Source organism: Lonchura striata, chromosome 8 (assembly GCF_050655825.1).
Source record: "Lonchura striata isolate lonStrDom1 chromosome 8, ASM5065582v1, whole genome shotgun sequence".
In the NCBI taxonomy this organism is placed as follows: Eukaryota; Metazoa; Chordata; class Aves; order Passeriformes; family Estrildidae; genus Lonchura; species Lonchura striata.
Genome location: NC_140710.1, coordinates 4,377,396 through 4,403,106, shown reverse-complemented (window position 1 = coordinate 4,403,106; position 25,711 = coordinate 4,377,396). Strand labels below are relative to the sequence as shown.

At 41.1% G+C, this 25,711-nt stretch overlaps 1 protein-coding gene across 35 annotated transcripts in view; it reads right to left on the bottom strand.

Annotated features, from left to right (window-relative positions):
* DAB1 (DAB adaptor protein 1) overlaps window positions 1-25,711 on the bottom strand; it is a 418,779-nt gene that overhangs the window by 43,776 nt on the left and 349,292 nt on the right. For all 35 annotated transcript variants that reach the window (XM_085586179.1, XM_085586176.1, XM_085586177.1 and 32 more), the window contains 2 exons: window positions 12,488-12,627; window positions 10,977-11,075 (listed from right to left, as the gene is read on the bottom strand). In XM_085586179.1, coding sequence (XP_085442305.1) covers window positions 10,977-11,075; window positions 12,488-12,627 — 239 coding nt within the window. The remainder of the gene's footprint in view (window positions 1-10,976; window positions 11,076-12,487; window positions 12,628-25,711) is intronic.

The window sequence follows — 25,711 nt, the reverse complement described above, 5'->3', positions numbered from 1 at the left end:
ACAGATCAAGTGCAGCACCTTTGACCATGCCTTGTATTTTTTCTTGATAGATTCTGTAAGACTCATTGATTAAATCTTGAATTTGAGGGAGCACAATATTCTGTAATGAGACAGCTTGCTGCAGCATCACTGAACCTCTCCATATTTTTACTGTGTTCATCTTTAGAGCTTGTGAATGTCCTTTGAGCAGCCCTTACTTTTTACAAGCTTCTATTGTTCCTTTACACTGATATTCCTCACCCTCCTGAAATGCTTTTGATTTACATGAACAGCAAAAGCAATTCCTTCATACAACTCCTAGGAGATTTGGAAGTAATTTTTTTGGCTTTAGCTGTCTCAGATCTTAACTGCTTCAGATTCAGCAAGCATTACCAGCCACCCTCTTCTTGTAGCCTGTGATTTGAAAAACTCCTCAGTGAAAGGCAGTCGCTGATTCTCTTGATTTCTCATGCAACCCCTATAAAGCAGAGCTTGAAAAGATCACAAAAACCATACTCAAATTTAAGTTGCACTGGATAGTCATCAAACAGAAACTTCCTTGGACCGTAAATCTACTTGCACAATGTAAGAAACTTTACTGGAAAAGGGGAAAAAGGACAAGAGGGATTTATTTTATATTTTTCTATCTATCTCCCAGATACTCTCCCTAATTTAGTACGACTTTAAAGGGGGCTGAAAGAAAGCACAGGTACAGGGAAGAGCAAGAGCAGAAAAGGATGCTATGAATTCACAAGCTGTGTACAACCAATATGTTGTGCTCACGAGCCAGTTGAAAATGATGCAAAACAGTTGAGAATTTCACATGACACAAACTTGGCATTGTTCAAATATAGAAATTATTTAATAAGCAGAAATTAACCAAGGTACAGAAGCAAGAAGCCCTGTGTTCCACAATAAGAAACTGCTTTCAGTGGCTGCTGATGGATGTGGGGTACCTGCATGTCACCAAAGATGCCCCTGTAGTGATGAGCTTTATTCAGAAACAGCACCATGAACAACCAGTCCTGGCCATAAAGACCAAACCATTTTGTTTCCAGTTTTCCTACAGAAAAAAAAAAGAGGAAACCTTTTCCTCTGAGTTACAACTGCACGTATAAGCAAGCTTCAGACAATCCCATAAATGAGATCATTCATCAATAAATCCTTCATTTGTTCAGGTCCCCCAGCAGACACTTCACCTCGGATATAAACCATCCGTAGCAACATGACAAGTGTGTGTGCAGTACTTGAGCCCTAAGATAAGAATAAAATAAAATGTAAAAGGCAAACCTCAAAGAGACTCTAAAGCAGAATAAAGAACTTGCAGGTAATTTTTTGCTCTGTTTTCATGCTCTTTTTCCCTTGCATTATCCCAAGGTAGGAATTCCTGAAGCTGCCCTTGGCAGGGTCTTGGCACATCATGTTCCAAGAGTTCTGTGTTTCATCTCAGGCAGTGGAGATTGTTTTTAAGCTGTGCCCTGGCACCTTTCAACAGCAATCTCTACAGCTCTCATTTGCACATTGCAATGCCCAGAGTTGTTTCTTCCCTGCTCATTTTCATGTAAAGCAGGATGAATGTTTGGTTTTAGTCTTCTGCTGCTAATTGAAATCTCCAAAAGCAAACTTTGATTAACTCTCCACACACAGGCCTGGCCACACAGCTGAGAGCAAAGATCAACTCTGTTGGCTTTTCTCTCTCTCTGCCTTGCTTTTCAGTTCTGGTGTCACACCCAGGATCTGCCTTTCAGAAAAGCTCCCTGGCAGTGCTGCCCTCACCTTTTACTGAAATGCAGGCAGAAAGCATTTCAGAGCCATGGATGCTGCCTTGTTTCCTGCAGCTCCTGCACACAGCATGTCTTCTCTTTCCCCCCATCAAACCTGAACTTACTCATTTCTGCATTCCCAGCACTGCTCAGCACCGAGCCTTGTGCATGCACAGGTTATGCTCACAGTCACCTTACACTTTAAAATACTTCCAAATTCCTGTATCACTCACAGGAAAGCATTTGGCTAATTAAAAATCGCAGAAAGCTGCACATAAAACCTTTTACAAACCAACTCAGCCTTTTTAAAAGCAAGCACATAATCAAAAAATTGGATTCAAATCCATATTTTGACTATCTAAAAAGGAAAAAAAAAAAAAAAAGTACTTTGAGCTATGCAGAGCCAGGGCTGGGAGCCATGTGTAATATTTTTAGATACCCAGATTTCTTATTTGCTTTAAATGTCAGGGCACTCAAACTAATTAGTAATCTGCCTCACCTATTCACTGTGCTGCCTTTAAAACCAGCAGGAATGCTGCTGCCTGCTTCACTGGGAGGACAATGATGTGGAATGAGGATGGGAACCACAAAGGATTAGGAAGTATTAACAGCAGAGAGAGGTAGGATGCTACAATTTAGGGACCCAAGAGGCAGTGCTGTAATTCCACAATTGCCACCACGTGCTGGGAGCACCACGGGAGATGCTGTTCCAGCCCCTGGGCTGCCACATGCTGAGCACACAGAGCACCCACCTGAAAGGTCAGCAGTACAGGGATCTCATCTGGGAAGACCACTTTTATGAGCAGTTGTTTTTGTACTAAGCAAAGATCTACTGGTATGTAAAATTTATGGCTTATTCAACTGAAAGAGAGGGATGAAAGCAGGTATTTGTGTTTGGCCAGTGGCACTGGCCTTTCCTCTTCTCCTTCCACAGGGAACTTATTACATAAATTAAGAGGGATAAAAAAGGTGTTTATTCATCCCCATGGACTATCAGAGTGAAAACTGCTTTTGCTGACTTTCCTGTGTTCCTGAAGGCAGAACATCACCAATGAATTTACTTCCAACAAGTATCTATTACTATCATTCTCCAAACTCCATGTGAATTTAAAAGCAATCCTTTCCTGTAGTTTCCCTCCCTAATTATCCTTGACAGTGAAGGACACCTGCCCCCCTTTCATCTGCCCCACCCCATGAGGCAGCACAGGAATTCAGGAGCAGTGGCAGTGCTACTGCTCCTACCAGGGCAAACACAAAATTGCAGAGCAGCCCACCAGATAAAAATGCTCTGAATAGGAAGGAAAATCACCAGCACTCCTGGGGTGTAATGCTTCCCAGCTAACTCCAAGGAAAAAAAGAGTGGATTTCAAAGGGGGATGTAACTTTCTGTTCTGGCACCGGCTGAATGTCCCCCACTGCTCTCCAGGGAGGTTTCAGAGCATCTCAGCTGCCTGTGCTATTATTATGTCAGCATTTCTCTTGCTAAATCTTTTCCCAAGCAGTCTGAAATCCTGCCATTGTAATTCCAGGTGTGCTGAAAATGGGCCTGAAATTTTCTTCTGCTGTGTGGTGCATTAACCTGGCTTAAAAACACCAGGACTTGCACGCAACTCTGTGTTTTGGGTGCTCTTCTTGTAAGATAAAATTGCAGCTGGAGAAAAAGCAATGTCGCTCTGCTGGAGATTCATTTATCTGGATCACAAAAGGGTAGTGAATACAGGCAAAGAAAATCCCAGTATAACTGAATACTTTCAGTTTTCTGCCATGGGACAATAGGGAAGAGATGCCATGCAGCTCCACTATATAACAGGATCCAGAACAACATATATACTGACTTTCAACTTCTTAGCAAAATCCACCACAAATTCTGGTTAAGCATACCAAACATTGAAATTGGTAAAAACCAGAAGTGTTGGCATAGTAATTTTTACTACAACATCTCCATAGACAGAGTATCCACCCCCACATGCAATGGAAACCAAATGGTAACTGGTAATACATTAATATTCCTAATATTTACTGTTTGGAAGTGTTATTTATCACTGTTATAACTATATAACAGTGAGATTCGCCATACCATAATGCAGAATGCATATAAGCAGCACTTCCCTTTCTTAACTCAATCCTGGGGTGCTTGGATTAAACATCAGGAGGCCAAATGAGACTATCACTGAACTCATAAAATCTCATTTTCTGCCTTTTTGAAAACAATCAACTTTTTGTCATTTTCACACTTAAAAAAAATACAGCTGCAACAAAATCACACAAATTATTCTGTCTGTTATTATTATGTCTGGAATAGCTTTATTTTATTTTCATCCCCATTAGGGTCAGAATTCTCACAATGCAGTCTCTGCACATCCTGACTACAAGTAAGCTGGACTCAGCTCTAGATCTGAGCTTTTCCCTTTCCTAGGTGAAAGGAAGAGAAATTTCAGCCCTCAAAGCAAACCTCCAGATCCCCAAGACCTCACAATATGCACAATCACACCCACATTTTGCCTTTTGGGCTCTTCTTTTTCCACAGTAATAAAACTGCCATGCTACCAAAGGCTTTTAAAACCCTCAACAGCAAACTGAGCATCTAAAGAACAGAACTCCACGAGCCTGTGGCTATTAGAAGTCCCTGTGGAGCATTGTGAACCATCCAAACTGCCCAGGGCCCCGTTTGGAAGACCAATAATGAATGAATTACAATAGTCAATAAGGGATGTAATTAAGGAAGGAGGTTCTTCTGACATTTACATTTTGCTAGCTGCCACATGTGCATGAAATGTGTTATTGTTTCCCTTCTGAAGTACCAGGGTCTATAAATACCTTTTAAGAATCATATGCAGATGTTTAAGTCCTCTCCTCTGCCATATTCTAATTAGACACATTTATTGCATGTAGAACAGTAAATGCCATGTTTTACTGGTCATATTTACAAGCAGAAAGATGGAAAGTGTCAAGGAGCAGGGCAAGACTCCCAGTCAGCTCAGAGGGATCTTCTGCAGGCAGAAGCTGTGACAATGCACAAAGGCCCTAAATTTCACCATTATCAACTCTACGTGTAAAACTTGACTTTGTTGTTTTACAGTTATTGCTCTTTATTGTTATTATGTAATATTTATTTTATAGTGCAGCCCTTAGAAGACCTCAGCATGCTCCAAGACCAAACATTTCTTACAAAAGGAGTTCCTATAAAGAGATAATATTGATTAAAAAAATAAAGAAAGAAAGAATTAAAAGGTAATGCCAGCAAGTTTATCTTTAAATTGTAACCTTTGAGAGCTAAAAGCTAGATGCCCCTTGGGACATCTCTGAGATGCAGGAATGCAGTAACTCCTCAGCATCATCAGGTTTAAAACAAGTTTGTATCATGGAAGTAATAAGGAAAAAATAAGGAGGTACTGAATAAATATGTGTAAAGAATTCCTCCAAAAGATGATGGGTAGGGTAGGAAGGGATCTGGCAGTCATTTATTAAGAAAACTGAATAAATGAATGGTGAAAGTTGGTACTATGGATTGACTCCTCAAAAGCTGATGATGAATAAAGGCAGCCATGAAGAGCCTAGAAAAAACAATTCAACAATGGGCTGATAAAAGAGAGAAGGCAGATTCAGCCCAGGAATGCCAAGGGAAGTGTGACATGATCAAAAGAATAAGCTGAGGCAGCAATCCTGGCAGTCACAATGGATTTCAAAAATAAAAGTCAAATTTGTCAAGGACAAAGAAAGGGATAACAATTGAGACACGAGATGAAGAGAGGCAGGACTGGGTGTTAACTCTCAGTGTGAGAGCAAGTGCTGGACTTCAGAGCAGGTGAGAAGAATTCTGCAAGACCTGCAGCTACCCTGGGTGTGGCAAGCCAAACATCACTGGTCAAACAGGCTGCTGAACTGACAGGGCTGAGTAAGAGATGATGCTGGGATTTTGCTCAGCTCTCCAAAAAGGAGGTCAGGGAGACCTCTGGGAGTCAGGATTAGAAATCCTGGTTTGGCCTCACTGAGCTTCAGCTGTTGGCTAAAGATGCAAGGAGAGGGCTGGAGAGACAGATCAAGATTGGAGCAGAAGACAGAGCTGGCATCACTTTGTTCGACACAATAACCAAATTTATATTTGCAATTAAATAACTCTGGCGAAAGTACAGCAGAGAAAAAAAAGAGATCAAGGACAGAGAACAGACAGGAAATCCCAAATGAAAACTGCAGGAGAGGATTTAGGAAAACAGGTAAAATCCAGAGGCAAGAGTCCCGGAGATGAGGTGAGAGGACTTTGTGTGGAATCAGCTGATGGGGTAAGATGCTCACAGAGGGTTGCACCTGAGATCAGCCAGAGAGAGGAACTTTGGGAAGTTCCAAAAACACAAAGGGGACAAAACCCATCATGGCAGGGACCATCAGCATCCTCCTGGTCAATCCCACCCTCTGGCAAACACCAAACTCAGAGAACTCCTCACCCCATCTCTCCTGCTCACTGCAGAGCGAGGAGAGAGCAGAATAAATTAATTCCTTCTTTTTATTTCTATTTTTAAAGCCTCAGAGACGCTCAGTGAAAGAGACTCTGACAGTTTGACATTTCATCTGCTCCAGCACATGTGCTTTAAGGAATAACTGCAGATCCATGATGGTACCTCGATTTCTGGTCAGGGATGCCAGATCCAACAGATTTCCAGCAAAGTCAAGAGGTACCTTTGGTACATTTTAAACGAGGCCTCTTCTGCCAACAGTGAGAATTTTAATCTTGCTAAAATTCTCTTTCAGCCAAGTTTAGCTGTCCTGTTAGCAATCTATCAGCATAATTAACACCATCACTCACATTGCATAGGGAAGAGCAGCAAATCCAGGGGTTATCAGCACAAACCTGATAAAGCCTCAGAACATGCTGGAAAATGCTTTTATAGAAGCAACTTGAGAAATCTGCACTGTAAGGTCAAGCTTAGAAGTTCAGGAAGATGGGCAAGATATTAGCATCCAAAACATTGGTTGGAACTTTTCAGAGCCATAACATGACCTCAGTTAAACAGAACACCCTGGGGACAACAGGATTATAACCACCAAACCACCCAAATAAATATTATTTATTTGGAAGTCATGAAGATTTAAAGCAGAAGCACCATCACTACTTCTGTGGCCAGCATGAGGAAACAAATTAATTTTTTTTAATAGAATGCTGCAGGTAATGTCTGGTTGCCCTTACATGGAATAGGGCACATCACTTCATGCAGGTAAATCCTCAAAGATAACAAAATGAAATAAAATCCTCAGCAAAGATAATTAAGGCTGGGGGAACTGATAGGTAACAAGAACAGAAAGTCAAAATGAAATAAATGTATTTATACACACGGTTTTTCTTCCTGGGTTTCACACTGCCAGCCTGAAGAAAATGGTTACACATCAAATTCATGAAATGTGAGTAACACACTGCAATACTTCTGTGCAATAAATACCAAAACCCCACCAGAGCACTCCTAGAAATGTTACAATCCCACAGACTGGGCCCAAGAGCTTTATTTCAATAAGGATAGGGGCCAACACCTCTGAAAGAGAACAGGCAATGCAATTGAAACTCAGTTTCAGGGTGCTACAAAACAGGTAAAAATTGGTGAGATGGCTGTCATCTTCATCAACCGGGTTACAATCCATCTGTTTAGGGTATTTCCCATAAATAAGCAAGATACTTAATACTGATTTACCCTGCTTTTTGGCCAGTGGAGGAATCCAGATAAATAATTCAGCTAAACAATACCTCACAGAGAGCTGTATTTTACAGCATATTCTGGCAATCTGCACATCCACGAGCTGATACAAAATTTTACTTTAACAGAAATAATTTGTTGCTTAAAGCCAAATAGTAATTTCTTGCTTTTATCTCATTTCTTTTTCATAGTTTAGGGGCTTGCCATTGAAGTTGACTGCATTTTGCAATTAGAGACAACAACCACACTGCATGGAGGTGGAAGGAAATCTTTTCCCAAGCATTTCAGAGGATTTAATCATTAGTTTCAAATACATTTTTGGAAAGGAACCTGCAAGTAAACAGAGATTTATGGCCACATAAATAAACAATGAGACAATTACAGGCTCTTTACAGAGCCCAGATTAGTCACGCAGGTCTAATGAAGCATCACTGAGCTAGCACAGGGAGATGGGCTGATGTGTGTGATTAACAAAACAACACTCAGGAACAGCTAACCAGCAATGCTGGGCCTCCACAAAATCTACATTTCCTTCCACATGCAGTCATGGCTTCGGTTGTTTTCTTAGCAAATCACCAATCACTGCATTCCACACAGGAAGGGAGAATATTAAATAACACAACGCAATTATTTGTGGTTTTGCCATCTGAAGATCATGCTTTTGAAAATATAAAAGAACTCCCATAAAATAAATTAAGAATATATTGCAGTATTGAGGTCTAACCAAGATGGATATGGCAGAATAAATGGTAAAAAAAATATTTTGTCGTAATATGCAGCAAGGAAATCTCTAAAGTGGCATTGGGTAGAGAAAATCTTGTGTACAGAAATAATTATGGTAGGTTTTTTTATACTAAAAACCAAAAGAAAATGTATATCCTTCAGGTAAGGTATTTATTTTGCAAACATAATCTGGAGAAAGCAAATGTGATGGATGGAAAACATCTGACAGCTGAAAAAAAAGGTGCATTTATAAGATTAATAGGGTCTCAAACCCCATGTGTAATGACATTTTTTGGCATAGACACAGCAGGAGAACATTCTGTTAGTCATATTAAATACAATTTTTTGCTATCATGTTCTAAATACACTGACAAGTACTTGGAAAGTGGAATGAAGGGACCTCTTTAGTGTAATCCCTGGCATGGAATGATGGAATATAAGAAAGGACTGTTATTATTTCTATTGCAGTGCTGTAGATTGTACTGCATCTACAGTGCAAACTCACAGTAAAATCCTTGTCTTTTTCTTGGTGAGACATATTCTTTCCAAATTATATTCTACCTTCAACTCAATCTCCTTCATGGATAAATTTACTCAAAGGGCAGAATTCCTGATGGCTGGAATAATACCATTATTAAAATCAATACTTTTTGATTAATATTATGTCTGGAACATATTAAGGAGAGCTATACAGTAGAGGAAGAAAAAAAAACTGCTTATCATTTTCAGTAACCCAACCAGAGCCCTTCATCTGTAACGAATTATGGAGCAATTCCCCTAAATCATCTGTATGAAGTCAGCTATGACACTGCCAATTTGAAAAAAAATTTGCTAGTTTTGAGCTACAAATTGATTTTTTATTGTGATAAATTAAAATCCAATGGCAGCCTACAAGATACTCAACATGAAGAAGCCCACTTTTTTTTTCTGAGTATTTTTATTCTTTTCTATCATATGGGACTGGCGCTGGGGCAGACGTGACAGCAATAGACAATGGAAGAAGTTAAGAAAACACACTCTAGAGAGGTAAATAATCTTTCCAAAATACCCTTTTGGTAATTCCAAAATCATGGAAATACAGCTAAAGGAAAAAGCATTGGGAGGGACAGACAGGGTTGTTAAAGGAGGAGAAAGTAAAAAGGCAATATTATCCAGACTCTTCCTTATTAGGACTGCTTTTTTCCCTGCTGCATAAAAGTCAATACCAAACTCCAAACTTCATAAACTCTGAAGTTTAACATGGAAATTAGAAGAAAAGTGTGAGTGAAATAGAATCTTTTTCCAGCTCTTCACAGCTTCTTCCCATCCAAAAACCTGGGCACAGCAGCCGTACAAGCCCTACTTTTGCCAGATTTTGGGATTTTCCAGCAGCAATGGGAATGAGATGACAACTGTAGGCTGGCAAAGCAGAGACAGGCTGGATGAGAAAGACTAAGAATGAATGGGACAAGGGTGTGAAACTTTTGTAAAAGGAGAGACCCAAGGTGGGAAAAAAGCCCAAGGGATGGTGGCTGTGAAGACCTGGCAGAGGATTCCATGCACCTCTGCCCCAAAGCCTTGGCATGGGAAGCAGGACTCTCCTGTTTTGACAACAGCATGTACAAACTGCTGTGGAAAGCTCCCCACATGCCTCTGTGACAGCCCTGCTGCAAGAAGGACAACTCAATAGTCCTGTCCATCACTCGGGCAGCTCAGGGGCAGACATCTGCAAGCTGGATTTAAGGGTTTCATTCTAAGCCCCAGTGGGTGAGTGACAGGTTTGCTGTAAGGATGATATAGTTATGTCAGATTTAGAGTATGGGATGTCAGAGCTGTGAAATGAAGGAGACTGCTCCCATGTCCCCACCTCACTTTCTGCAGGCAGGAGAGTGTGAAGGATGCTGCAGGAGAGGCAGCTGGAATAAAGCACATCTTTGTTTCTAAGGCATGTCCTCTTTTCCCTCTTTATTCTAGGTAAAAAATTCCAGTGTTTGAGAAACATTCAGAGACAAGTGCAAAAGGAATAGACTTTCTCTTTCCTCTTTTTTATTTCCCCAATAAAAGGCTTTAATCTCAGGAAAGCAACTGTGGCTGGGGTGCAATTTGCACTGACAGCCCTAATTCTGACATTTCCTATTTTCTGTAACCCCAGCAATGCCCTCTGAAACACAGCTTTTGCATGGATACTTTACACAACACATCCCAAATGAGCTTTTCATTACTAACTACTCGTATTATGTATCAGTGAGCTCAATGACATTGATTTTCTAATAATATAAATTAACTGGCAAAGATAATTTCATCTATCATCAGTAGGGTTTTATTTCTGGCACCGTGTTAAATAGTTAATCTTCCAAAAGATTAAATCAAGAGCTTTTTAAAATTCAAGGCAGAGCTTAAACTGCTGTAAAAATCTTCTTAATTATGATTAAAACAGTTTGTGTGTTGTTGCTTTATACTGAAATAGTGTAATGTTTTGCTTAGGTTTCTTCTTTTAGAGCAATTTAAAAAAAATCAAACATGGTATTGCTGGGGCAGAAACTGCATAAGGCATGAAAGCTTCTGCAACTTCCTCCACCAGATGGCTACTGGGGAAGCTGATAGCTCACAGAGACAACCTCAAATTTTCCAGCATCTCTTACCTCTCATTCCATACAAAATGTAGTTTTTCTATCACTGACAATACACAAGCTACACTCTACAAGTGATCTAAGGGACAATAACCCTTTATGAAATTTCTGAGATGCTTCACGTGTGCTTGCACCAGATTCCTCTGTCCAGCCAAGAAATGCTTCTAAAGGAACCAGAGAAAGATTCAACTCTGCCCCACCACACAATCAACTTCACTTACCCCTGTCTTTTCATCAAAGATTTTGATTCCCCCAAAGGAAACTGTTAAGAAGACTTTTTGTTTATGTTCTCCTTTCGATCGAGCCGCAGCAACAATTCCCTGTGGAAACAAGGAGCAGTTTTAGTTGATTTCATGACTCTCCCACATGCCACAGATTTACTTGTGGACAATTCACCACTTTTCTAGGAAAATGTAAAGGTTTTCCAGGAACAGCCCCCTCCTTACTTCTGGCTTCCTCCTTTTTTGCCAGGTACCACATCTCTTTATGCTACCCAGCATTTCAAATGTGCTCCCACTTCCAACCTCTGCACGAGCTAATCCTCCATGAAATTTGTTTTCATGGAAGCTGAAGGTCATTTCTAGCACACTTTTTCCAGCTATAAGCTGTTCTATTTATTTATTTATTTATTTATTTATTAAATAGGAGAAAAAACCCAACAAGCAGCGGAGGATAGAAAATGGCAATAAATTTACACCACCCCCTCACACAACCCCATGATGTTTCCCTAATGAGTAACTCATTGCTCCTGGGTGGACTGGAACTCTGTGGGCTGGTATGACCAGACATCATCTAGTGATTTCTCCTCCTGAAAAACCAGCAATGGAAAACCCATCAGCTCTCTAGGCTGGGGAGAGGGCTGGGAGGGAAATAAAAGGGAAAAAGCAGCAGAGGGTTTGCTGCTAGACCTGGTTTGTAACACTGCAATGCAGAGGGGAGATGGGAAGTGAAAAGCCAACAGTGCACTCCAGGAAAACACAACCTCTCCTTCCTTCCTTCCCAGTGACTCAAGCTCTTCCACATGTCCCGGGGTGAGGGACAGAACAATTCCTACAGGAACTCTCATGCTCTGAGAGAGACTGGGCCATAGAGGAATGTCTGTCAGCTCCAGAGAGCCCACCCTTGACACCACTGGTACCTCAGAGTGTTTACACACCAACCTTACACCCAAACCTTCCCTTGCCACAGCTTCATTTCATCCCCAAAACTCCAGGGACTCCTCTTTATGTCCTCATGCCCCATCCTCTCAGTGCACTGCCTGATTTGGCAACACTTCAGCCCTTCCATTGCTGGTGCAAGACATTCTCCTCCCAGGAGGACACCAGTTCCCCCAAAATCTGGCTGCCTAGACCCATCACTCACAGGATGTAACAGCCAGAGGCAGTGCTGTAGTTGATTAGAAATGTCATAGAAAATGCTCTGATATCCCATTTTTCCTCCACAGTCATTTACTTCCCCTTTTTGCATAATAAAATTATTCAATTTGCAGTGTGTTGTTCGTAATTTGTGGACAAATTGCAGCGGTGTCAATCACGGAGTAACTACAGAACTCAGAGATAATGTATTAAAATTAAACCAGGATAAGCAATACCAGGCAGGAGTTCATGCAAAATTGACTGATTTCGATACATAATTAACCAGACTAAGGCTCAGTGTCATGAAAGGAGAACGAGTGCAAGCTCAAGCTGAATTTCACTCCGTTTGGCTGCAACACTGGGAAGTTTCACTGCACCTTGAGCTTCATCATGGAGTCCTGGCATAACTTGTCCCCTCGGGCAGCAGAAACCTCATCGATCCCGATCAGCTTGGCCTTGTAGCGGACACCGTCACCTTTGAACCTCTTGATCAAAGTGGCTTCGCTGCGATCCTGACCTGCAAGGACAACGTGGCCATGAGGACATTCACAGCAGGGCAAACAAGGGAAGCAACACAACCAAGTGGAGGTCTAACCCCGAACATTTCAATGGAATTAGAAGGAAATTCTCCCTCGATAAAACCTTTTGGCCTCGCTACCCCCAAAGGAATTCGCAGTGGAGCTGTCGCCATACAAAAACTCCAGTGCACAAATTAGGTTTTTACAGAAGTAAGAGATAAACCTGAATACCAGCTCGTGGACCTGAAAGTCTCAAGCTGAGTCAAGGGAAATATAGGCTGGATATCAGGGAAAGGTTTTTTATGGAAAAAGTGATAAATTTATGGAATGGCCTGCCCAGGGAGGTGGTGGAGTCACCATCCCTGGGTGTGTTAAACAAAGCCTGGATGTGGCACTGGGTGCCAGGGTTTTGTTGAGGTGTTGGGGCATGGGTTGGACTCGTTGATCTTTAAGACCTCTTCCAATCCAGTGATTCTGTGAATTCTGTGTGAATTCTATGAAAACTTGTGATCTGTATGAGTAGTTTCAATTCCAACACACAGGAGAATTCTACGTTTTGCAGACAAAACTTTAACATGCTGCTATTTCCTTATAAAATGACTCATCTAAGCAGTATTTACACTACTAACATTTGAAAGGTGGACAAATTTTATTGCTTGTCTACAGAACAATGATGCTTTAAAACTCCTGGTTCTACTCTTTTTGCACATAAACATACACAGAAACAACATAACTGGCAAAGGCTGCTCTCACAGGCTCACCCTGAGAAGCTTAAAAAAGGCAAAAAATAAGTTTCTTAATAAAAATGCTTAGGTTTTAGTTCTCTCTTTTTTCTGCTATTTTATTTTCCTTACAGTAGTAGTCATAATAGTAGTAGAAGTAGTAGTAGCATTTAAACTATTAAACTATTTTTATCTCCACCCACAAATTCTCTCCCTTTTACCCTTCCAATTCTCTTCCCCCCATACAGCTGGGAGGGGGAGTGAGTGCCTGCATGGTGCTTTGTTGTCAGCTGAGGTTAAACCATGACACCAAGGTACCTAAAGTACCTGAACCATGTGACTGTGTCACCACAACAACCCACAAAAGAGACATCTCTGTCAGGAAAACTTTCCCCCCTTCCCTCAATACCTACAGGAACAGTTTTTACTGTGTCTCAGCTGGAAGAAAAACGTTAGTTAGGGAATCAGTCTTCCTAAAATTGCTTAAACATATATTTTGCAGCTGCCTGTGGAATTTTTTGCTAGGATCTCAAAAAAACACAGGAGTGAGCTGTAAATAACTGGCACCAAACAAACAACAGCCAAAGCACAAAGAAGCAGGCAGAACGGTGAGATATTACACAATTTTCAGTTTCTTGGACTCAACAGATTCTCAAAAAAAACCCTTCCCTAAACATGGACAGACATTGCTAAAATTTACACTACTGGCACCTAAGGGCTCTGGTCAGATTCTTCCAGCTCATGTAAGAGAATGAACAAAAAACCACAATCTGATATAAAGCAGCCACAGGTCAGGATCTAGTCTTAGTCTACATTTGAGAATGCCAGCCCAAACTTCCTCCAGAGCTCATTCCTATTTAAAAGGTCAGATTAAATCACTAAAAAAAAGTAACATTAATATAATAAATTTTATTAGTATATGAAGATTAATATAATCTGACACTGTACAGCTGTTTATTGATAAGAAGAAGTACAGAAGAAGCTTTGGGGAAAAAGCCTATTTTGTTTTTTATTTCCACTAAAGGCACCTTCATTAGCAGTCAACAGTGGCCAACTTTGCTAATTTACACACTTACCAAGTTTATCAAACAGTTAGGTTCTTAACTATGGAATTAAGTCCTTACAATACTATGATGAGCATATATGACCAGCAAAGAGCACTTCCAAATGAAGATATTCATTTGGTTCCCTTCCCCTCAGAGTAAAGCACTGTGAATTAAAGATGGATTAAATATATATTAAGAAAACAGAACTATTTTAAGCATTTTGAGATCTTCAAGTATGCTTGAGCTCACAAATACCATTTCTTTCAATGAAAAACATCAGCTCAGAGCAATGTTTTAATGCCTCACTTGTAGCCCTTTAAAAATAAGGCAGCTCTGAAGTGCTGCTGCTAGTTCAGCAGCCACCCAAGTGTCTCCCTTGATTTCTTCTCACCCCTCAAAATAACTGAGCAGGGCTAAAACTTCATGCTCTGACATGATCATGTATCTAAAAAGGAGAAAAAAAAAAAAGCAGATGGGACACAAGTGATGAATCAGAAACTCTCAGCAGTGCTAATATCATTCCTCAGGGAAACGTCAAGGCAGATGTTGGCACTATCAGCTAGAAACAATGAAAAACTCACTTCCCACTTTCTGCCTCTGGAGCAGGGCAGGAGGGAAGACATCTGGAGACACAACAAAGTACAACAATAACAGTGGACTTTTCCATATGTCTTTTGCACTTGCAAAGACATCCTGTTGATTTGCAATAAATACGATCCAATTCCAACAGCTTCCTCACCCGAAATTTCCAACTTCACGCCTTCGGGAGAGCCAAAGGCAGCTGTGAGCTGACAGCAGGAGCATGTCAAGTGCTCAAGAGTCTTTTCTGGGTCCAAGTTGCGACTGTGACCCTGCATTCATCTGTTATTTTAACATTTCTACTTGTTCCAACCTCTGCTGTGTTTTACTGCACGTAACTAAACCCCTGCCATTAGCGGCCCACTCAAACACAACTTACGGCTGTGTCTGCTTCGGCACAAGTCCCATGTCAATTATGACCCAGATTAAGCAGGATGAAATGCTTTTGGGATAAATGACTGGGAAAAATCACCAGCCTGAAAACGATGTAGATATTTGAAACCACGGTGGAAGCTGCAAATTGCTGGAACTACAAATTCATCCGTGAAACCCCAGAGCATATGTCCCGTGCAGAGCTCATGCACACTGCCCTATATTGTGGGTCAGAGATCTGCAAGCCACCACTCCTCAGCACACACCCACATCTCCTCTCATCTGTATTCACCCATATTACCAAATTTTGGTGCTGAAAACTCCCTACCTGCTTGGGAAATTACCATGTGACAGTGTCAGTGCAGTTGACTTTACAGCACCCATGAGGTGTGTGAGATTTATGGGAGGGTGATATTTCATTTGAACCCTGGACACTTTAGAAAGTAGCTAGTCCAGACTGTCATAAACATCTCATCATTGAAACAAAAGGGTGGGGTTTTTAATGACAGCTTTTGAACAAGGTTCTTTCTGCATTTGAAACTGCATAAATAAGAGATGCCTGAATTACAAGGCTGTAATTCATCCTAGGCTTCAGAGGAGGGGGAGTGAGAATATTAAACTACTAAACCAGAGGCTGTGCCCATGCCAGGAACACACCCAGGGAAGTGAATCTTTCCTTCCATGTAATGAGCAGAGTCAAGCTTTGCTGCTCCTTTGCAGCTCCTGCTTTTATCAGTGGAGCTCTGCCATCAAGCCTGGCTCTCCAGCCATCCCTGCCACCACACTGGATGGGTCCCAGCCTCTGGAAGGAAAAAATTATTCTGGATACAGGCATGCACTTACTGCCAGAACTGAGTTTTATTTCCATACTGTGAAGCCACATCATGGGATTAGGTAGTATCTCCATGGTTCAAAGAGGGACAGTCACCTGTGAAGGTGTTATGGAACACTGAGGTTTGAGATCAGAAATCATTATTAGGCCATGATCTGCAGCAAAATTAGAAGCCTGTGTTTAATGACAACCACTCCTCTCTCCATAACACATTTCCTGAAATCTTGTTTTAGCAATTCTTGACTAGAGAACAGCACCCATGCCAAATCACTCTGGGTAAGCAGCTGATGTCCACTGTAGCTCTTTACCTGCCTCCTGCACAGGGAGGAACATCCCCAGAGTTCTTCTTCAAAAGACCAGTACCTTTACACCATTCTGAAATGATCCTAAATTAAATGTCTGTATCAAAACTATTCAAGATCAATGGGTGCTTTCCAATGGTTTGCTCTAAAATGCTTACAAAGTGCTTTTCATCAGCAAAACGATTTTCATAAGATATAACCAAGGCATTTGTTCCTAACTCAACACAAGCAATTTACAATCCAAAATGGAGCAAGGTTATCAAAATTAAAATCCATTTGATTCTCATGCCAAAAAATTAGAAAAAATGCAGAAGCTAAAAACCCACTAAGAAGTCATACAAATTCAGTTTAAAAAGGTGATCCCTTTCAATTAGATAATGTGCTGATCTTGATCCAGGGAAAGTTTTGTTTGCAGTGTACAGATTTATAGTCCTCAGAGGCCCTTAGAATGTAAATGTAAGAGTAATTATTTCATTTTTATCTACTTTTGTGGATGTCACCACACACCCTGGAGCTGTATGTTCCAGCTGGACTCCCTGCTTCTTCGTGAGAAGGAAAACATGACCTTTGCTGTGGAGCTGTGACACTGCACATGGACTTTCACAGTCTTTTAAGAGAACAATAAATGCCCAGAGCTGGGTGATGCAACGTGCTCCCAAACTCCCATCTGAAATGGAGAGAGGCTGAGCAGCATGATCAGCATTAGGTACTTTATCCATCTCCCTAAAGCTACTATAGAAGTCATAAACCAGGCTTGGAATGCAGTCAATCATTTTTACTCAAGGCACTATACCTTAATTAAACTGAGACTCCTTCAAGCAAGCTGGAGACAGCCCCAAACCCAAACCCCAAGTGCTCAACCCACGTGCCTCGAGTCCAGTCAGCCCCAAGGGGTGACTGGAAGCAGTCCAAGAGGGAGAGGAGCTTGTTGGAAGATCCAGGATGGAGCAGCCCGAGCTGAATTCCAGAGGGGCTCCCAAGGGACAGGCACTGGAGCTCCTTGGGAAGCTGCACCCAAGGGAGCACCATCCCCTGCCTTTGCCACCAAGAGGGAGAGATGTGTTTGTGTCGGCTTATGTGGTTCTGACACTGCTCTTCAGCCTACAGCTCACCCCAGGTTTGCTTCCCAGGCACTGTGTATTTTAGCCAGTGTTCCCTCATTTATCCCCACTCGTGGTACGAGCCAAGGATTACACTTGATTTCAGCTCTCAGCCCCACAGAACACCAAGCTAACACTGTATTAATATGCTAAAGTTTAGAGCAAACGCTGTTCATCCTCCCAGGGGATCTGTAAGTGAGTGTATTTCATGAATAGAAAAATAAAATAAAGCAAAGCCCCGCTGCAGTGAGAGCACTGTTGCTCTTTCTGTCCTGCCCACAACACACTCAGCATTCCTCGTAGCACCCGCTAATCTAAACCAATAACCCTGGAAATGGCTATATCCTTTATTTAAATGTGTGAAGCCCTCAGGGCATAATCTGAATTTCTTGATTTTACGACTGTAAAATATATAATGATATTATCACCAAAGTCAATAACATGCTCCTGGCAATCAATTCACTGAAGAACGACACTGTCGTTTCAGTGCTGTCTTTTCTTTTCTACTTCTTTTCTAACTAATAAACTGTCAAAGTTGTATCCATTCAAATTATGCACACATTCAAATTATAAACCTGAAATAACACCTCCTCCTGTATCACAGGGCTGAAAAACAATCCCATACACACTTATAAACAGCCTACATCTTCCTGGGGCAATTAGCATTTTTATGGGTTTTTATGGCATCAACGCAGCGGAAAATACAAAACAATGTGGTGCAGAATGACCTCTAAGATGCCACACAGATTGAAGACTCCTAAATTAATTGCTAAGTGAAAGGTATTTCCCATTAGCTGTGCATATATATGCACCTAAACACATATATACACATGCATAATCTTATCTATTTGCACATATAGATACACATGATGCACAGGTTCATTTGGTGTCAATTATCCCAAGAAAACTCACTGCAATTTTAATCAACTACAGATTCCCCTAGAAAAAAAAGGCCCTAAGTACATAAGCAGGTGTAAAAGAGAAAATACTCACATGCAATTAAATGTGCCTTTCAGTACAGCAGGAACTAAAAGGAATCATGAAGATAACTCTGATTACTCTCCTTGACAGCACATTTTCCTCAGTGCCTTCACAGAACCTCAAGACCAAGACAGAGGGCTCAAAATGATCCATCACACATAGGGATGGATTGTGTTATCACAAACCCAGAAATTCTTTCTTCATTACTGTAAAAAAGTTCCGTGCAGAATGTTTATTTGAGGTTATAAAGCTGAGAACCCTTCACATGTTCTCAGATTTTTCTGGCATCTGTTAATCTAATTGTTGAAATATTCTAGTAAACTCAGAGTTGCTGGGTCATTCGTCACCATCTTTAGGAGCAGAGCTGCCCAACCCTCTTGTGGGCATCCACAGATCTGCCACAGAAAATCTTTTTCCTCTTTTAACATAACATTTTAGAAAAGAAACTACATTGTACCTAGCAGGCTATGTGCTCAAAATTTAACCTTTTGGTGTCAGCGCTAGTATTCTCTTCCTCTACCAATATTTCTCAAATGAGCTTCTTGCAATTAACCATTTTAAACTTTTTTTCTTCTCTTTAAAAAGGACAGATACTTGAAAGTTTAATTGCAAGATCAATACTTCATCTCAAGTGACCAGAGCACAGTTGTAGCACGATTTGCTCATGACATCAAGCACTGCTGTCTTTTAAATGAAGACACACTTTGGATTTCACACTTTATTTCAGTGATAAAGGCTAATCCCTAGCAGCTGAAAAAAAACTACTAATGGAATGAAATACAACATGTTTATGAGGACACCACCCTAAAAAGCATGTTAAAATTTTGTGAGGAATAAGCACCTCTTTCTATGTAACTAGCTGTACAAGAGCTTAGTTACAGTATATGGGCACAACCTGAGTGCAAACTTCTCCTTTCATCAATTGATAGAAAATGTCCTAAAAACTCTGCAAGGTGTTGTTATGGGGTGCTTTTAATGCCCTGTTTTGACAGCAGCACAATTTGTCCTGAACTAAAAGATTGAGAATACTCCTACAGAAAATGATAAACCACGTAAAGAGGGGACAGAGAAACCACTCCAAAGGCTCAATGAACTTCTATTATGGTTTAATTTAAAAACATTACTTCCAATTTTAAGCACAGATAAAGGCTCTCCAGGAAAACTCAATCATCATTCAGGCTATCATCTCAGCAGTACTCCCCAATCATTCAGCGCTGCTGTTCAGAAAACCTCAAACTGAGAGATTTTATGGCTTCTGGCATTATTAGCCTGAGAATTACTGTACTTGAAGGCACCTACACAGCCCCACTCCTAGAACCAAGTCTCCTCTGCAAGGAAACAAGATGTTCCCATATTATTTGCTGTCCTTGATCAGCTTTATAAGCAGAAATTTGTTCATCAAGTGACAACAACTTGCACTCGCCAAGTTTTTATCTTAACACTTAATGCAAGATGAACACGATGCACATTTTACCATCTCCAAAGCAAAACGGTTGCATGGACTGGATTAAATTAATTAATTATTTCTTTATTCTACAATGAAGTCCATGTGAGTATGTCAGGGGAAGGGTTCTGCTATTTATAGAGGAGGCCTCAGTATAAAATAATGTTTGATTAAAACTTGGGACAAATCTCAGTGATGGAGAGTCTGGGCTGAGCACCCGAGAGAAGGCAGTGATTGAGCACCCAGGCTCCACGGGCAGATGACAAAGCACTCATTTTCCTTTTAGCCAGAAGGCTCACTGATCAATTTTATTTTCTTAGATGGTTTTTGAGATGACAGAATATGGGCGCATCTTCAGACACAGAAATGACCAAAAGCTGAATGTAATTAAACTTCCTTTCAGCCTCTGTACCATGCAAGTCTTCATAAATCTTTGAAAGTCGTTTTGTAAAGGAGCTTTTTGCAGGCTGTGTGCAGAAGCAGCTGAAATTCCAAATTCTACATTGATTTAAAGTGAAATGAGACCCTGCAATGAAACTTCATTTTGGGGTACTAACCTTGTCCAGTAAGCCCCAGGGAATGACCAGAAGTGAAACCAGGGAAACTTGGCAGTCCATTTTCTGCTGTTAGAGAATTAAAATGATGTTTTCTGGACAACCAAAAGGGAAGGGCAAAGACAGGTATTTCTGGACTCTCCTTGGGAGACAGAAGATAGTCTAGCAGTATTTGTTCACCTAATGTTTCAAAGTTTGGGTAAATGTTTAAATCAAACAGACACCAAAATGTCAAGTACATAAAGCCCTTGGGAAAACAGGGTCATCAGCTGTTTCATTCCTTACCTACTTGCCTGGGAGTCAGGATGAAATCAGTTGTTTCTGAGCTAAAACCAGCTAAGGAAAGGTAACTGATGTTACAGTGATCCTTAATTTGCATTAATATGTGTGCTGCATTTGGATAGGGCATTGTAAAAGCCCAAGCACTCAGAAAACCAAAGGACCTGTTACAGCTGTACTTACATGAACGAGCAAAACAGTCCCAATGGGGCACTCAGCTGATACCATCTGCTGCCAAAAATCTCTGTACACAACCTCCAAAGCAGCAAGGAGAGCCCAGTGCAAAGGGGCTGCTAAATAACCCCAGAACGTGTCATTTCCCAACCAAATCTGAACTTGTGGGGCAGAACAAAGTCAGATTGAATAATTTTTCCTTTCAAGCTCCACCACAGCACTGAGAATCACCTTAAAGCAGATGAAAAATCAGGCAACATGAGGAATACTGATCATTTGCAGATAAGCATCTTATTAATATTTTGGTATGTGAACATGCAATAAGATCTGCAGAGTTGCTGGACCTCCCTGATTCCTCTTTAATCCTACAAAAACTGTAAGAGCTCAGAACTCATTAAAAAAATAATCAAGCTGTTTTTATGTGTTTCCCTATATCTGGCTTTAAGTATGTAGGTTTCAAGAACAATTTTAATGAGACTTTCACTAATCCAGGACACAGACACGCACGTGTTTACAAGCAGCGCCCCAAACTCATGTCAAGACACACAAATTCACAATTTACACTTCAAAGCCTAGAAAATATATTCTGTTGATGAGCCTACCAAAGAGTTTAGTTTTTGTTAAGTATAAGGAAGGAGAAAGGGTGGAGAATCCGTTCACTTCATACAAATACCAGTTTCCCGTGCTGCCCTAAGATAAATGTTAATTCCCCAGGACTATAAAAAGAGCAAGTTAAGAAAAGGTTATGCTCTGCTGATTAACATTCCCAAATTTCTCACACGTCCATAAGAGAAAAAAAACCTTTCCATTCAAGATAACTAATTACAGCCACTAAAGTCCCAAAGACAAGAGCAATAGCCTGTAACAGCTAAAGCAGGAGAACAAAGCCATTCATTGATTTACACTTCACCCTCTCCTGTCACCACTGTGCCCCCCCTGCACCAGTGCTGTGTGCAGGCACAGAAATGGGGCTTTGCACCACTCTGGATGGTGCCAGAGCCACCTCTCCCCTCCCAGCCACCCCCTTTGTCAATGCAGAACTTCATCCTGCTGAAGGCTGATGTCAGTGCTCTGCAGAACGTGCATCACACCAGGCTGGGAACATCTGCAAGCTGCACAGTCTGGGGGCTGTGCTCCTGGTCCTTCACTGATTTCCTTTGATGCCTCAGGTTTTGGCTTTTATATTTTTCACATTATGGGCTGCTTTAGTGTGTAGTTCTACGCTTCATAGTAAGGGATGCTGAGTCTCTTCATAGAGCAAGGAGACAAAACAATTCCTGCTCCAGCTGGGCACCAAGGACAAATGATCCAAACCTCAGCCCAGGAGCACAAACAGCGTGGGCTGGAGAGAGAAAAACCAGCAGGATGGGGCTGCCTGGGCTGGAGCTGGAATGGGACAATGAACTCCAAGGTGCCAATGGAGCAGAACTGATCCCAGGGAGAGCCCCCGGGAGCGCTCGTGCATTTTGGGACCATTTTGGGTCATTTGGGTGCAGCCCTGGCTGGGCTCTGGTGCTGCCCAAGGTAGATCCATTGAGATCCTTTGAATAAATCCCTGCTTTATTCTTTAACTCTGTCCAGCCTCTGCTCTAGGTCAGCCTTCACAAGGCACCACCTTCCCCAATGCAAATAAAGCCTCACCTAAATCACAGAACTTGGTCTTCCGGGAGAGAAGGTGAAAGTCACTCTTGAAGCATTAAAGCTCCCCAGCCCCACCTCCCACATCACTTCAACTCCAGAACCACTTCAGACCCCACTGAGAAAAGATTCCATCAGAAAATGTCAGTGCAACTGCAGAACAATCCTCATCTTTCTTCCAATGGAATTAGTGGCCCTGACATTTGCATTATTAGTACATTACTGACAACTACATTATTAGTAGTTCTGATAAGATTGGTGTAAAACACACCTCTGGAATGTGCAGACCTGTAAGTTTCTGCCTTAAAAACCTGGCTCCAAGAGCATGGCATTAAAGGCAGCACATGGCCTCAAACTGAACTACACACCCACCCTACACCACCTATTCTCATGCCAAAAAAGGAAAAGAATGAAAGTGTCATGCTAGAAAAAACCCCATAGTAAACAGGTGTCTAGAAATGATCTTAAGATCACATTAACTCAGTAAGAAAAGCAGCTGCTATTTATTTTCTGTAGTCAAATGGAAATACCAGTATTCACCACATGGCAGTCAAGAAAAAACAAAACAAACCACTCTTTCCCTGCTGAAATTGTTCACATTTTGTTATCCAATGTTTCAGGAAGAAAATTATTTTCATTTTGGCTTCCCACTGCCTCTGCAACATCAGAGAATGTCTCTCCCTGCTGGAAAAACAATAGGAGGCAAAGAGGAAAGCAGCTTTTTTCCTGAGACTTTGGGCTAAAAAACGCCATCAATTTCGAAATTACAACAGTGGCAAAGTGCTTCTTTCAATCGGGTCCTTTCATTTTTGCCTCCTGCTGCCGCTCCTATTGTCAAAGTGGCAGCAGGAGGCAGGAATGAAAAGACTACTGCTGGCAGTCACCCTTGGGCAAACTGCTGACAAGAAGTAAAACACCCCTGTGCCAGAGAGATTCCGGAGGTAGGAAACTGGGGTTTGCACATCTCTGGTGTGTGCAAAGCCACGGAGGATCAGCACATCAGGACAACTCCTCTGCTCCTGGAACTGATCAGGCATCAAGGAGCCAAAGTGTTTGGGAACCGAGAAAGAAATGTTGAGAAAGTAAGGAAATACAATAAAAAAAACCCAGCAAATCCCACCAGCTAACTCTGTGTCAAGTAAGAGGAAAGGAAACTTTCCCCAGCTGGGAAAACTTGGAGACTTCTTCAGCTATTGAGTAGATGATCTGATTTGCAAGAGCACAAGGACCCAAGTGACCCTGTCTGAATCCAAAAAGCCTACAGGTGTGTGAGAAGAAGCAGGACAAAATACTGAAGTCAAGTGCCAAAACTTTATGAATTTTAACACATTTGCTGAGCCACCTGCAGAGCAGCCCAGTGTTTCAAACCTGATCACCTGAAGAGCAACCAGAAGAAAATCACTGCCAACACTCCTCCAAACACTGCCAGACAGAAGCTCTTAAAGCAGTGACTGTGACCAACCCAAGTAATCACCTCTGTCTCTTGCCCTTGGGTGAGGCTTCCAAAGAATCCAAATCCAGCTGCAAATCAGTGTCCTGCAAACAGGACTCTCTTTTAAAAGGATGCCTTTATTCCCTGAAAGGAGGAGCTCCATCCCCAGCTGAGCTGCACCTGAAGGAATCTCTGCTTGCAGCCCACAGTGCTGGGTCTGGCAGCTGGGCACTGCAACGATGACTGAACTGCCTCCTTTTTGGAAGAAATATGGGTGCTAAAGGGACAGTTTAAGCTAGTTCTAGGAAGTTTTAAGCAGCTGATAGAGGATAGGAGCTGTCTCAGCCTGGTCCTGCTTCAGGCTGGGAAGAGAACAGATCTGCCAATATGATACACGTGGTTTTACTACCTTTGTGCTAACAAGAGTTCATTACAAGAGAGCAAAACATTCCCCTGAAGACCTTGAGGAAAAAAGTCTGAACAAAGTCGACTTAATCTGCAGAGATTCTTTGAAAACAGAGAAAACAATGGGGAAGCGAATAAAGGGGCTACTAAAATGGGATATGCTATTATTTTTCATTGCATGGATTTAATAAAAGGAGGGTTATCTTTGCTGAAACTGAGCCATGAAAAAGGTACTTTTCCCCCACTAAAAATAAAAAGCATGATACTTTACAAATAAAATCACTATTATTACTTGTGCTAGAACTGAACAACAAAAACTTATGAAGCTTGAAAACTCTATTCTGTGCAATAAGCACCTAAAATGTTTCATCACCTGTGTTTGTTAAAATAATAAAGGGAGATGATTAGATGATTTTTTTATAAGAATCCATATAAACCTAAACTGAGAAGACTCTTTTCCCAAGGTCAGAGTTCTCTGTTAACTTAACCTATAGAAAATCCTTGTCATATTAACTGAAAGGACATGCAGATAAAATCAGTCTGCTGAAATCAACACTTGGCAAAAGGAGCAGCTGCAGGGGGAAAAGCAGATTCTATTTACACCATCAAAATATTACCAGATTTTTAAAACATTATTATTCCTCTTGCAGTTGTGCTTATCTTCCGAAAAGACCTGTCTACTTGGTGTAATGCTCTCATTATTTGGCTGCTGATACCATCAAGATTTGCTGGCTATTTCTATCTCTAACAGATTTTTCGAGACCATGCTGAAAACACTGATCAAATGATGCAGGAATCCTTCTCTGGACTGCACCCCAAGGCCTCCTCAATAACTTGACTATAACTTACTCATTTACAAACAAAATTGACTGTGTCTAATCTCCGTGCAAAAAACCCAACAATCTAATAATTTAATGTCTCTATGCAGCTTAGAATATTATAAAATTGGGTATTGCTGTGCCAGGTTAGTCTGCTATTAGCTGGGGGATTCTCAAGCATCTGTCATGCAAAGTAGGTCAATTTCTAGCCATATAATTCTGATTATGTCAAAATATTTATTCATGAGTTTTCTAATTCAACGTACTTCAAATAAGTCATATTTATGGGAAGAAAAAAAAAAAACCAACCCACATCTAAATGATGGTTGTTAACAACTGGGTTATCACAGCTTCAAACATTCTGCTAATCCAGAGATGTGGAGAATGTTTTTTTTTCCTTGCAAT